We start from the raw sequence: 13878 nt of genomic DNA, 5'->3' as shown, positions 1-13878 counted from the left end.
CATCAAAATCAAACAAATCCTTTTGGAACAGCTCTGTAGCTTAATGACCAGCATCAGGGCCTGGGACGAGTATTTAAATCAGCCATAACAACAAAAAGTGGTTCAGTAAAAGATGACAAAAAAAAGCAGTCTAGAACTAGAATGTGGGACTGTGGCTGCTGTGCATCCACAGCATCAGGAGCAAGCAGTACTGAAATGGGAGAGAGAAGAAGAAACAAAATAACAACATAAAACAACTGCAGAAACTTGGCCTCTGTTGAAACAGCCTTCAGTGCACAGCCCATGGCTGGGGAACAGCTCTGCACCATCAAACACTGCACTGGGAATCAGCCTCTGTTTGAGACATACTTTGTGTGAAAGGTTTAACACCACTTCATGAAAAGAGGGGAGAGATGAGATTAGTGGTTAAAGAAATTCTTTAAAATGAAAGAGAGGAAAACATTATCTAGGGGAGTTAAGGGCAAGAGTTAAGAGCAGAAGCAAACACCACAAACCCGTAACAAGGGGATACTTGCAAGCTTCACTTGTGCCTACCTAGGAAATAGATTTTAGTTCAGGGCAGAGCCAGACATCTCCATCCCCACTGCCAAGAGCCTGCCACAATGCGGAGTGATCCTGGACTATGTGGCAATCCAGCTGTTTCCCCCTACACACGCTGTCCCTGAAGCTGCTCAATTAATAGATGGTAAACGCTGTTCAGGGAAGATAAACACCAAATAACAAGTCTTGGAGGGGAAAATAAAGAGACTGAACATCTCCTAGATGAAAGGGTGCTGCAGCAATACCAACCAGGGAGGAAGAGACTGAGGAGGTACTGTAGAAATACTCTGCAAACCTGCAGCTCCCAGAAGACAGCAAACAGGCTGCTGGTTTTGCTGACACACAGGTATGTTATTAATCAGGAAGGGCAAGTTTAATGTTGCCAAGGAGGTGCTGAATACTCCTGCAGCAGTGTAAACCTCAGGTTTCAGAGGGTCCAGTGTGCCTTAGCAAAGGAAAAAACTGAATGAGCTAACAAACCTGCACAATAGGGAAAAGCCAATGGAGACAGGTTTATTTCCTTGAAAAAGGGAAGCCATAGTGTACTATTCTTTACCAGAACTCAAACATATCATAGAATAAAAAAAGGAGATGTATGCCTTGGGCCTCCAGAACTATTACAGCACCTTGAGGGAACTATAGGAGTGAGTCCCTAAGATTAGGTGTGCAGCCCTAAAACGTATTGGAATAGCTTAGCTGAACATGTGTTATTTTCAAACACCTCCCTCCTGCTATGGAACTGGGCTTTCAAAGCCATAAAACAAGCTCCAGAGGCAAAGCACAAGAGCAAAGTCATAACATACAGGCCAGTAATTTCTGCTTTCTGCAGGATTCTGCTTGCTGCAAAATCTTGCTTTCAGTCCTATGAGGCAGTCAAGCTTTATTGTGATGGAGCTGAAAATATAAAAGAATTAAGAAGTAAAACTCCAGCCAAAGTCTTACATCAGCTGAGAATAAAAAACTCAGCCTGTCAAGATCTGATTTTCTCAGCTTAAATAAAAGGAACTTCATTAAACATTCAGAAACAGATGAACTTTTCTGTTCTCAGTATTTATTGTGTCACCTGCTTTGCAATGGAAGCCATAAATGCTTCAATAAATACATGGAAAGGTTGTCTAGCTTCACTGTAGCTTTTGTAAATGCTCATGTATCCTCTGCTGAAATGCTGTTTTGTAACTTCTCTTTCACTGAATCACAACAGGTACCTCTCTGCCATCTACAGCAATGCACAAGGGGAAACATCCCTCTTTTATCTCCAGTGCTACACATGCATCAGTAGCACAAAAGCTGGATTCTAAACCTCTTCACAGAGATGCCAACAGATCCTGTATTTACAGTCGAGATTTGGTCAAAACAAGAACCAAAGAGCAATGCTGTTTCCACAGGAAAGAAAGTCAACAGGGGAAACAGTGATGCAAGAGCCAGTCTTATGAATTAACTGACAGCTGGAGACCCCAAATACTAAAAGAGAAAAGCCTGAAGCCTCCCAAAAGATAGCAAAGCTTATAAAATATCTGAATGCAGGACAGATCAGGGGCTGAGGGTTTCTGTTAATGCTTCATGGATTTCTCACATCCATAAAAGCTGGTGAGAAAAGTAAAAAGTGTGCTTGGGAAAAGAGCATCCTACTTCAGGAATACACAGAAAACATGTTCTGATCAGTGCTACCACAAGGCAGCCTATGAACACAGGCAGTCTATAAAAATACACTTCATGCATTGTAGGTCCTGCACATGGTGCTCTACCACGAGATGACAATAACCAGAGCAGGCTGTGAAACTACCCTGGGCATTTCCCTTCTCATTAGTTCCACTGAAAATAGCAGAATCTGTTCAGCCTTCCCCTTGTTTTGCCTACCTGAGCGTGTCCACCTCCTCCTTGGTGATGACAGTGCTCTGCTCAGCTGTGCTCTGCTGAGACTTCAGGACCTTCATCTCCACCTCCAGCTGCAGAAGAGAAAAGGTGTTAGTTCCTCCAGCACTAGCAAGGGGTACACATGAACAGCAAAGGGAGGAGGAGGGAATCATGATGTTCTGCAGAGATCAGAGTTTTTTCAGAATATGGATGTGAAGCACAACTTCTCACATGTTGAATGACAAAACCTCAGTTAACCCTGCTTCCCTTTGCAATCCCTTTTGCCTTCCCCAACATCTTCTCTAAGGTAGATGAAGCACAGAAAGTTGACTTTTACTAGCAAAGCTTCTGCTTCTCTTACAGATATTTCCCCTATCATTCCTCACAGATAATGGGATGCAGAAAACTCTGTGTGGCATTAGGAGCTCGTTGGTACCTGAGATTCAGTATTGACAGTTCGAGCTCATTTAGCTTCAATTCCTCCCCAGAAGACACAAACCACAGGATTACACTGTCTTGTCCAAGACAACTCCAAGACACATATATCCAATCCGAAAGACTGGGGAATATTTCCAGCACTTTCCAATATATACTTCTAGCTCCAGCTGCTCAGGTAGCTCTGGCTGAACAAACAATTAAGAATACTTTCTGCCTCTGGCTTTTTTTGGGAAGGAATTCACAAGAAAGTACTTCAGAACTCTACAGACATGAGAACTTCTTACCCAGACTCTACCACTCCCAGGCTCCCTGACTTGTAGCAATCTGGATCCCTAATTCAGCAATCAAGACAACGCACAAATTGATAAACTCCATATGCTACTTGTTTCCAAACCCCTTAGAAAGTGATTTATTATGGAGTGTAAGCAGAGACAAACTACCTAGAGGATACTCAAACTTCTGTTCCAGCACCTTCTCCCAGCATAGACCTTCTTCACACTCATCCTTGAGAGTCTGGACTTCCTTTTGTCATCTGTCTTTTACCACCTGGTGGCTAATTCTCCTAATAAATCTATTGACAGAAACTATATTTTTCACTCAGGAGGAAAATAATAAGTAATCCAGACTTAATTATAGATGCAAAACTTATGACCACAGAGAGTTCAGTGCTCAGCATCAGGAAAGTAATCCATTAATTCACCATTCCCTGCAACAGCATGGATTAGACTTGCAGAGCAAAATCACATTGCAATGGCAAACTTCTGCAAGCTTCTTGCAGAAACTCCTCAATTTTACAAGGAAAAGGAGCATCTTGACACAGGCAGTCATATTACTCAGCCAGAACTGAAATTCTGACATACTGCCTCTTCACCCTTCCGTGCTTACCAGAAGAGACAGGCAGAGCAAAGCAGAACTGTTAGCAGGAAAGGCAGAAAATGGATGTTTGGATTATTCTCCCTCCCCTTTCTGACACCACAGGAACAGAGCAGAAGAGAGAGAGGGTCGAAAAGATGTTTTAACCAAATTTCCCCCTGGCAGCCTGAAGCCCTGCATTCTCCCCCTGCCTGTCAAAAAACATCCAGGAATAAAAAATAAGCAAAGGCCCACCTGCATCATCAGGCTGTACAAATGTGAATGTATATTAGTTGCCTGATAAGATTATCACAGCCAGAAATGCTTCCCTCAATTTTCTGATTACTGAGCTTATCTCTCCCAGCTCAGCCCATCACAGATGGTTGGGGATAAAGCAAGCACACCCGATAATTCCAGGAATGTGAATAAAAGGTACGGGGATGAAGAGCAGGCTTCAATTCCAACCTTCTTCTAGCAGGAAAACACTCATTATGCTTCCTGTTTCCCGTGCCTGCTGAAGCCTGGATGTGTTTGCTATTGGGAGTTTTGGGCTGCTTTCTGGGATGTGTGAGGACAGCATTTGAAGATGGAAGGGCTGGTGAGTACGTTATTTATCACTGGATAAGCCTCGAGTCCTGCTGCCACCTGCTCACCCACACGAGCAGATAAATCACAGCCGCCTTCTCAGGGGAGGAGGGACAGAGGGGCAGGCAAGTAATCTGCTGTGATTTGGGGTCTCCCGTGTTGGCTGCACAGAGAGGGAAAAAATGGAGTGTGTAATGGGAAAAGGAGACGGGAGAGTGAATGCGCACGAGCTCGAGTGAGCGCTGCCGTGAAGCGTCAGTGAGGGTCTCGCCTGGTGCCCAGTGGTGACAAATTAGTGCCAGGTATGCTCAGCAAGGCAGGGTGAGACACTGCTGGGTTTCTAAGAATAAGCTGTTGAAGGAGAACCAGCAAGGAAGGGCACATGGACTGTAAGGGCATTTCATGTCATTTCTGTGTTCCTCCCAATTTTCAAGCGCCAAAAACTACCCGGACTGAAAACCTGATGTGCCCAAGGCGAGAAGGGAGAGGAGGGCCAGTGATCTCAGTGCAGATGAAACTGGCTCGAGCAGTGAGATGTTGACATGGACCTTCCCAGAACTAAGATTAAAACTACTTTGAGCCACAGGAAATTATTGCCATTCAGAGCTCACTAACCACTTGTGAAAAGAGAAAGTAAAACAGCCAATGTATTAAATCTTTCATTCGAAAGACACTATTTTAATTGTTAGGTTTTCCTCCCTAACAAAGGTTAGGAAAACATCCCTTACTATCAATCTCATGGAAGCTATTAAAAATGTTATTTATGTCCCCTCCAGGACAAAACCAGTCAGTTGAGATGAGATGGAGTGGCTTATTGTTGGGATCCAATCCTGCTTTTGCGAAGGTAACACACTGCAGGCAAATAGGTCTTCACAAAACAAGAACAAAGAGAATGGCAAAACCAAGCAAAAAATAAAGAATTTGTTGATAAAGCCTAAGAGGTGAGGAGGTTCCTGAGATCATTCCCTTTGATACAGCCTGAGGACAGCTCCAGGTAGTTTGTCCATTCCTGTCCACATGTCCTCTCAGTATCCATGCCAAAGAACAGCCTCAAGAAGGGATAAGGAGAGGAAGGCCCAAACCTCTCTCACTGTTTTCTCTGTTTAATTCCCAATTTCCTCAATTAATTTCCAGTCCTGGTCTCTCTTGCTCACCAGATGCCACTTCCAGCAGGCATTTTCTGCTTTTTGAACCAACTCACTATTCCTGTCTAAACTCTTCCAATTTTTATCAATAATTTTACATAACTCGCTGAGTTAAACTTTTATTACTTTGAATACATTAAACTACTAGAAGCCATTACCCAGCAGAGAGGGGAAAAGGGCTGCTCAAATTACAGCTCATTGCTGTATTCCCCCATTCCATACCAAATGACCCAGGTCAGGCTTGGATCCTTCAGCTCTCTTTTATGTTGATCTTGTTCTTTTAACTAGCACTGACAGCAGAGAGGGAACATTGTCCCAAAATGCAGCATTGCAACTCTTATCCTGGAAGCTACAAAGAGGGACCTAAGGACCTACAACATCTGCAGGAGCTTCAGGGATAATATCACCCAGGATCAGACCCTCAATTATATCCCCACTGTACAGAACACATTAGCAACTTGAAAAGAAACTGAGCTATTATTTTAATGTTTTAAAAAGTTATCCCAGGTTTTTATGACACTAGATAAGGTAGAACAATGAGGAATATCAGAGCCCATAACCTGTAAATAAAACACGAAAACAGGCACTTAATGTTTTGAGCATGCGTTGTTCTCTTCTCAGAATATACTGGGGCCTCTTGCTCTCAAACCAAAATGATCCCATTTATCCTGATCCTTTTCTACTCTCTTTCACTTCATAAGCATGAATTCCAGCCCAGCTTTATTGCTCTCACTACAAAGTGATCAGGACACAGTATACAGACTAATTTTAGAACATCCATTTCCACAAATATGCAAGTGTCCCAAAAGATGAAATGTAAATACTTTTTCCAAAATAAGTACTGCCATCATTATTTATCAAATGAGAAAGAGAGGAAGGAAGAGTATGGATGGAATTTCCTTCAGTGTTTAATTATATGAAATATCGTTCTTTCAGCATTACTTTTAAACCTGTCTGGACAGGACTCCAAGAAGGTGGTTTTCCTCCAAGTGTTAATGACATAGCAAACACCCACAGCAGGTTAAGAAATATGTTCCTTGCTCATTCCCTCTTCTGTAGCAATTATTTAAAGAAATATGAGATGACAGGTGAAACATAAAATTATAAATTTATCTCCTGACAGCTAGATGAAACAAAACTTTACTTTAGAGACCTGATTTTCTTGGTATATTTGTGGCATTTGTCATTTCTGACCCATATCTGTCCCCTCCAAACCAAGTACCCTGAACCACTGCAATACCACTGACCTGTTGTTCCTCACACTCAACTCCAATGGGCTTCAGCACTGATGAAACAAACCTTTCCAGAGCATCCCAGTGCCCACTGCTGTCCACACTCCATCTTCAGAATGAGGCTTATCACAGGGCAAATCAGCCCTCCCTTGACAACAACATATAGGAACTTCTGAAAATTTTAACACACTGCCCAAAATAATGATCAAATCTCTGTTCAGGTGCCTCATTTTGGGTAATAAAGGACCCGAAATCTAAAGTATTTCAACTCATTGCTAAAGTAGGATTTGCATGATGAAGAAAAAGGGGCTGGTTTATTCGCCCACATCATGTACACACATTTCACAGAACACATGCTGGAGACATACAGTTATTATTTGAATAATGAGTGCATTTTAGTGAGGGGCTGATACAGCAATCTTACCCTGATGAAGTGTGTCTGCACGTCATTCAGCATTCTTGGAACTGTAAAAAGCAGGAAATGCTGAATCCATTAGAAATGTCTAAAGGTTTATTTAACAATGGGCTGATGCAACATCCTTTGAAAGGCCTTCCTCAGCAAAAGGGCTGATTTTGAACGGCAGCGATAAATAGAACTGAATTGCACAGAGCTGGCATGGAAAGGTGAACTGAGAGGTTGTGTTTGACTACAAGTCTCAACACAATTCAGAAGCCATTTCAAAACATAAATATCTCAAGTGTATGAAAACCAAGCAAACTTGGAAAGGAAGAGTGTACACTAAAATAGGCAAGAACAGAGAAATGGGACCCCGAGTATGACCCATACACCGAGGTTTGAGAGCAGGCAAAATAGGACCTTCTTACAACAGTGATGCTATTTGTGCTTCTCTCCATAGGATGTAGCAGTGACTAAGGATCTTATTTGCCTCTCTTCCCACAAGGCAGCACAGCAAGCCTGGTGTTGTCTATAAGCTTATAAATCCAGCATCAGGACAGAAATCAAACATACATGAACGCCAGGGAGTTTAATTTGGGTGTCCAGCAGTACCACATGGCAGCAAGGCACCATGCTGAGCACTTCCAGAGATCATTCTGGTCAGCAAAAGCAGCACCACCTCTTCCATACGCCCATCCCACTGGCATTCTGGAGGGCTGCTTGCCCAAAACATCTGCAGAGAAAGACACATGGGGAGAACTAAGCCTCACCAGATTTCTTAGTGAAATTTACTCTTCTCCAAAAAGTAGGACAATACTTGCAAACCAAAGTATTACTTGCCATTTAGAAACAGGCTAAGCAGCCCAGGATTAGTTGGTACATTTTCTTGGGAAAATTAATCCTCGATGCCATTGTGAAACAAAAGCAATAAAGCCAAAGAAAATCAGATATTCAATAAAAAGTGGTTTAGAACTACCTATTTCCCACCTGGCTGAAGCAAAAAATACATTTTCTTTTTTTTTCTCTAGAAAGGCAAAGGCTGGCTGGATCAGAGTCGCCAGTCTCTATGGGTTCCACCATCTGTAACAAACTTGCTGTGCTTTTATCACTGAGAAGACAGGGCTAGGAGCAACCTTTCAGCAAACACTTCCCTAAAAATGTACTCATACATATATATTATTGTAGATACACGCACACTGGGAAATGGACATATGCTGACTTCTGCTTCTCTCCAATACAGTCTGGATTGTGGCTTTTCTCCTCCTGTTGCAGTAAAAAGAGAGCAATTTTTCAAGTTTATACCAAATGTCATTCTATTTCATTTCCAAATATAATCTCCCAGAGAGAAGGTTCGCTTGCCCTATTTCCAATCTCTAAAGTTAATACACAAATTTATATTCCTTTCTCCCACTCGCTCTCCTAAATTAAGAGGTGTAATTACTAGGAACGCTTGCTATAAACGAATAAAGTGCCAAGGGAGAAGGAGCTGTCAGCACTGGACGTCTGCAGCAGCCACCCTCCTCTCTCTCCCATCCCTGGAGGATCCTGCTTATGAGGCAGTTTCTATCTTTCCTATTAGCAGGGGTAGCACACACACAGGAGCAGATGACAGCCCCTCCCTTTCCAGGCAGGACAATCATAAGGAAAAGAATTACGAAATTAACTTCAGCCTGTCAAGGAGCCTGGCATGGGTGATTCCTCCCAAACCCACCTTTTGCCTCTCCCCACTCCTGCTGACCTCTCAGGCGACATCAGGGTTCCTTAACGACAGTGGAGAAATGCAGATCTGTGATCTAAAAATTCAGTGCCAGTCTCATCCCTCTCCCCCCCCTCCCAATCTCTAGCACCCTCTCCAAAGGAAGATTGATTATTATAATCAGACTTAGCTCTGACATAGCATTTGCATTTTCAAAGCACAGCATAGTCATTAACTAATTCATCTATCCCAAGGGAGCCCTAACGAGCGTTCACCTCTCCCCTCTGATTCCCAATCTGCAGGCAGCCCACAGCTTTCCTTCCAACACCTCCCCTCCACACTGTGTGGCACCAGCACAACTTGGTGCAACTCCAGACGGGCTCAGTGAGCCAAACTCAGCCCTTCTGCAAAGAAACAAGAGGAAGAATGCACAGACACCCTATTTAAACCAGTTATCCTAGGGTTTCCATGTGTAATCACAGCGGTACAGGCTATTACAGGAAAACAGTTTGTTCTGCAAAATAAGGCAGATGCCACAGGGGTCTCAAAATTACCACACTCCTGTATGAGCAGCATCAACCATGAGCCTGAGCTGCCTGCCCACTTGCAAGCATGCAAAGAAGGAATCCTCATCACATAACATCCTCCAAAGCCCCAGCCTCCTCCTGCACAGCCCATCCAACAATATCTTCCTTAAACACCTATGACACACCTTTAGCTCAAGACTCAGCCTCCTGCCTCTCTCTAGTACTTTATCACATCCCAACACCACCAGATGCTGATCCTCCCTACTCACCCACCTCCCTTGGTTCATCTATTCCGAGATCAGCTCAGTTGGTTAGAGCCTGGTGCCAATAACCCCAAGATTGTGGGTTCAATACCTGTATGGGCCATTCACTTAAGAGTTGGACTTGATGATCCCTGTGGATCCCTTCCTACTCAGAATATTCTGTGATCTCTGTATCCTGTCCCTGCAACATGATCAAGGGGGGGTGGAGGTGGAACAAGATGATCTTTAAGGTCCCTTCCAACCCAAACCATTCTATCATTCTTTTTCACAGGTGGGGAGTATATGGTGAATATACAAAACCCACAGTTGCTCTGGAAGGAGCCCATTCCTCTGTTTTGAGGACAGATGCTCTGCTGATGCTACAGCACATCTGGAGGCAACTGCCCTGGGCCCAGGCACAGACCCCATGTCAACAGTGCAACACCAGTCATCACGTGGGTACCAACAGTTTTGTCTTCCTCTTTTTCCCCCACTATATGCTCTATTTATTTCTTTTTGGTAGCCTGGAACGGGTACAAGATGTGAGTTTGGAAATAAACACTACTGGACATTTCAGCCGGATGGAAGCTGCCTCAGAGCTCAAGATTAACAACCCTGGAAAGTTCACAGGGAAGAAGAGCAAATATCTTGTGCAAGAGACATACTAAGCAAGGGAACTGGAGATGTTAATTTAAACCTATGAGTTTATTCAAGTATAATTACATATTTCAACCCTCACTCTGAGAAAGGAGCAGACAAGGAATCTCTTCCTCTCAGCCTGTTGTGCCCACGCTCCCGGGCGCTGCTGTGAGACCTCACTGCCACTGCAGTGATGGCAAAACACCTTGACAGCTTCACGTCCAAAACCCCTCTCTTTGCTCTAACAGCTCATTCTGAAGAAGGATCACCTCATTTCCATGTTCATTCAGCTCAGAGCTCTCTGCTGTTATCAGCCTCGCTCCACCACTTTCACCAGTGTGTAGATGACTGTTTCCTTTAATTACTACCGAAAGCTCCTCCCAGCCAGGGAGAGCAAAACAGCTGGTGTCCACTGAGAGAAGGAAACTCTGGAGTAATTAGCCTTAACTGGCTGACACCTCCTACCCATTACTCCTGGTTAGAACAGCAAAACACAGAATAAGACTCTCTTTAGGGAACCTGTCAAGGTGCCAGACTGGATGTGTCGCTTCCCTGTCCAGTGCGGTCGCGGCACAGGCGCGATGGAGCTGTTTGCTCTCAAGAAGAGCATCACACAGGCCATTTCTTTCATGCAGGAGTAGGCATTTTTGCTACAATCAAGTCTTGTAGCAGCTGTAATTCACAGGCAAAGCAACAAATAAATCTGCAAAGATGTCATACCTCCTTCGTGTAAAGTCTGAATACAGTTTGTTTCCTGAAAATATAGCCTCGAGGAGTTTCCGGAGCGCTCAATCAACAACCCTCATCAAACAGGAGCTTGTAATCCCACCTCTCACTCCCCCCTTCAGTTTGCTTGTTGAAAAATCATCATACAATAACCAGTCAGAGAAGAATCTATGCAGTTACCAAGCACCTAGGAAGATCAAAGGGGAAAGAGGAATCCAACATCCATTTTTGTTCCTTTGTTTTCTAACATGAATACAGTGGAATCAATCCTGCTTAATACTGCAAGAGAGCAGAGGAGCCTTCACTGAGTGCTAAACTTGAAAACTGAACTTAATCTTCTTTCTCTGACTCACATGGAACAACACACAGCCTGTACTTTTACTTACAACACGCTTTTAGGAACAGCTCTCTCGTTCCCACTGCAGCTCCAGCCCAGTTTTGCAGTTCACTACAGCTGGGAGCACTGTTTTCTGGCATGTCTCTGCAGGGAGAGGGAGGGTCAGCAGGGGCCAGCAGAGCTTGCTGTTCAAGGTGCTTTCTGAACTCCCAGAGGTGGGAAATATGAGGATGGGGCAAGGGATTCAGCTATGGAAAAGCAGCAGCTTTCCTGACAGAGCCTCCCAGCTGCCTTCAGGGAAGGAGCAGAGCCTTCATTCAAGGAGTCTTGTTGCCCAAACCCTGTCCAAAGAACAGGCTAAAAAGAGCAGGTTTAATGCTTGCTACCTAAATGACCCATCCTGGGGTCCACTTGTGACAAAAAGCAGTGGGTTTTTAATGTGTAAAAAGTGAGAAATCTCTCTCCTCATGCCAAAACCCAAAGGTTACAGGGCCCTGCCAAGACTGCTCTGCCCATTTCAGCCTCTCAGGATGATGGCTGTGCTGCCCTTCAGCTGCCAGCAGCAGTCACAGAACGAAAGGCAAACAGCAATTCCCTCTCAAATACTGTATGTTCAGTTCTGGTGCCAAAGCAGAAGCCTGGCATTTTAACCTTTGGTGAACATGTTCTTGCTGCCACCAATAATAAACTCCGAGGTCCAGCTCAGAGGGAAGGTGTAATAGATGTGCAGGGATGACATTAGCACTGAACACAGCATCAACAGGACAGGGCCTGGCAGGAGCTCGATTTTATACAGCCAGTCTTTAGAGGTTAATGAAATATTCATAAATAAGTTAAGATTCTCCTGACAAGCTGGATCCTGTAATACAACAAAGAGTTGTCAGCCTCAATTAAGCAATTCCAAAGAGGCAGGGCTCTGCCATTCATTATTTACCAAGAGGTCACAGGAAAAATTCTGCTCTATGATCTTCTTGTCTCTGTGGATAAATTGGGTTTTGCAGCTTATGCTGGAGGACTCTGCTGCCCTCACAGACCCCAGCCTGCCATGGTTACTACCCACCCCCAGCATCCAGCAGCCAAAGACAAGAAACACTGGGCATGAGCTCTTCTAAAGGCACTGAGACACAATAAGATCGAAAGCAAATAATTTAGCAAGTTGATTAAGCTGTCAGTATAAGGACTAAGTCTTGAAACTTCATTTTTTTAAAGCCTTTATCTCCCTTTTTGTACACACAAAGCCAGCCCCAGGCAAGAAGAAAAGTATCCAGCAACCTTTGATCTGCAGGCACATCCTCTGAACATGCCCTTGGTGCCCCCCCAGATCCCATAGCTAGAGAGCTTCACATCCCTCTTCACGTTCAGGACAAACTGTGCCTTCAGAATTGGATTTCTTGGATCAGATCTCTCAGGATGGTCCTCTTCTGATGCAGGTACAACCTCCCAGGACTGTGATAGCAGAAGGAAACTGGTCTCTATCCTTGGTCACATGGAAATTGGAAATAAATTACTACTAGAAATAAATTACTACTGTTCAACAGCCCCAAGTCTTTCTTTCCCTCTCTGGACATGTACTGGAAGCACATGTTGCTTCTACACCTTCTCCAAGCTGCCTTTGAGGCAAGGCAGAATAAAAGATCAAAAATGAAGGAACCCAAGAGGTATCCTGGACCTCTGACCTGGTTTTCTCAAACTGCTGAAGATAACATGAAGCCCCTGCACTCTCCAGGAAATTTTAGCTCAACTGAACTGAATCCTGTGAGTCTGATGCAGCCCATAAACTTCTTATGGGCTCTGTGAAGATGAATGGAGCCAGGAAAAAAAAATACTTGCGTGACTATTAAATATATCTTTTGTGTCTCAAGGCTGTGCCTACTAAAATAAAGCCTCTGATAATATCCCTATCCCATTCTCATTCAATTAAGTAACCCAGTGTAACTCAGATTTTAGTGACAACAGTGACACTGACAAGGACCACTCCAGCTGTAGCAGAGCACTGTCCTCTGCACAGGAAAATGATCCACCTTTCTCCTGCTCAACAACCAAAGAGGAAAAAACCCTAACCCTTCTACCTCCCCAGTCCTTGCTTCTGTTATAATTCTGCCTGTCAGTAGAGGTCAGGTTTTAGGGGTACATCTGTAGCATGGAGGCCCCTCCAAATGATGGGCTGGGAATGGGGTCAATATGTAAGTACATCCCATCTGAGTTGGAACTGCTGTTCAGCTCTGGGCCAGACCAGCCCCCAAAATCTGGCAGTACCTCTCCCACAGGGAGCCAGAGGGAGGAGCAGCAGTAAGGCAGCTCTCCACTTCAGGCAGCCACGTTTCTTCCTTCTGACAGCCCTAACCCCATGTCAGCTCTTATCGCCTTCAAAGAGCAAATGAAAACCATCCTGCTGAAACCAACTGGTCCTGCCGAGTTCCATAAAACTTTCACATTAATGGATCCAGCAGCAGGTTCATTTGGGTAATGGGACTTTTAAACAGGCAGCTTATTTCTTTTTAATTTGAAGGGAATGTACTATTTGATCCCATGTGCCTGGCTAGATTTTTAAAACAGAGATAAACCACAAGAATTGACTCTCTAAGTCTCTTCTTCTAACCTAATTAAAATAGCATTGAGATACTAATGTGCAGCAGTGTGATGTGCTGATCACCTCTCCAGTTTACAG

The 13878-nt window shown here is 44.0% G+C and overlaps 1 protein-coding gene across 4 annotated transcripts in view; it reads right to left on the bottom strand.

Annotated features, from left to right (window-relative positions):
* Window positions 1–13878, bottom strand: part of MAD1L1 (mitotic arrest deficient 1 like 1) — a 352477-nt gene that overhangs the window by 162233 nt on the left and 176366 nt on the right. For all 4 annotated transcript variants that reach the window (XM_051777190.1, XM_051777205.1, XM_051777198.1 and 1 more), the window contains one exon: window positions 2398–2486. In XM_051777190.1, coding sequence (XP_051633150.1) covers window positions 2398–2486 — 89 coding nt within the window. The remainder of the gene's footprint in view (window positions 1–2397; window positions 2487–13878) is intronic.

Source organism: Manacus candei, unplaced genomic scaffold (assembly GCF_025592945.1).
Source record: "Manacus candei isolate 608988 ecotype Guabito, Panama unplaced genomic scaffold, ASM2559294v1 h1tg000002l, whole genome shotgun sequence".
Taxonomy (NCBI): domain Eukaryota; kingdom Metazoa; phylum Chordata; class Aves; order Passeriformes; family Pipridae; genus Manacus; species Manacus candei.
The sequence above is the reverse complement of the archived record's forward strand: the minus strand, read 5'-3'. Positions and strand labels throughout refer to the sequence as shown.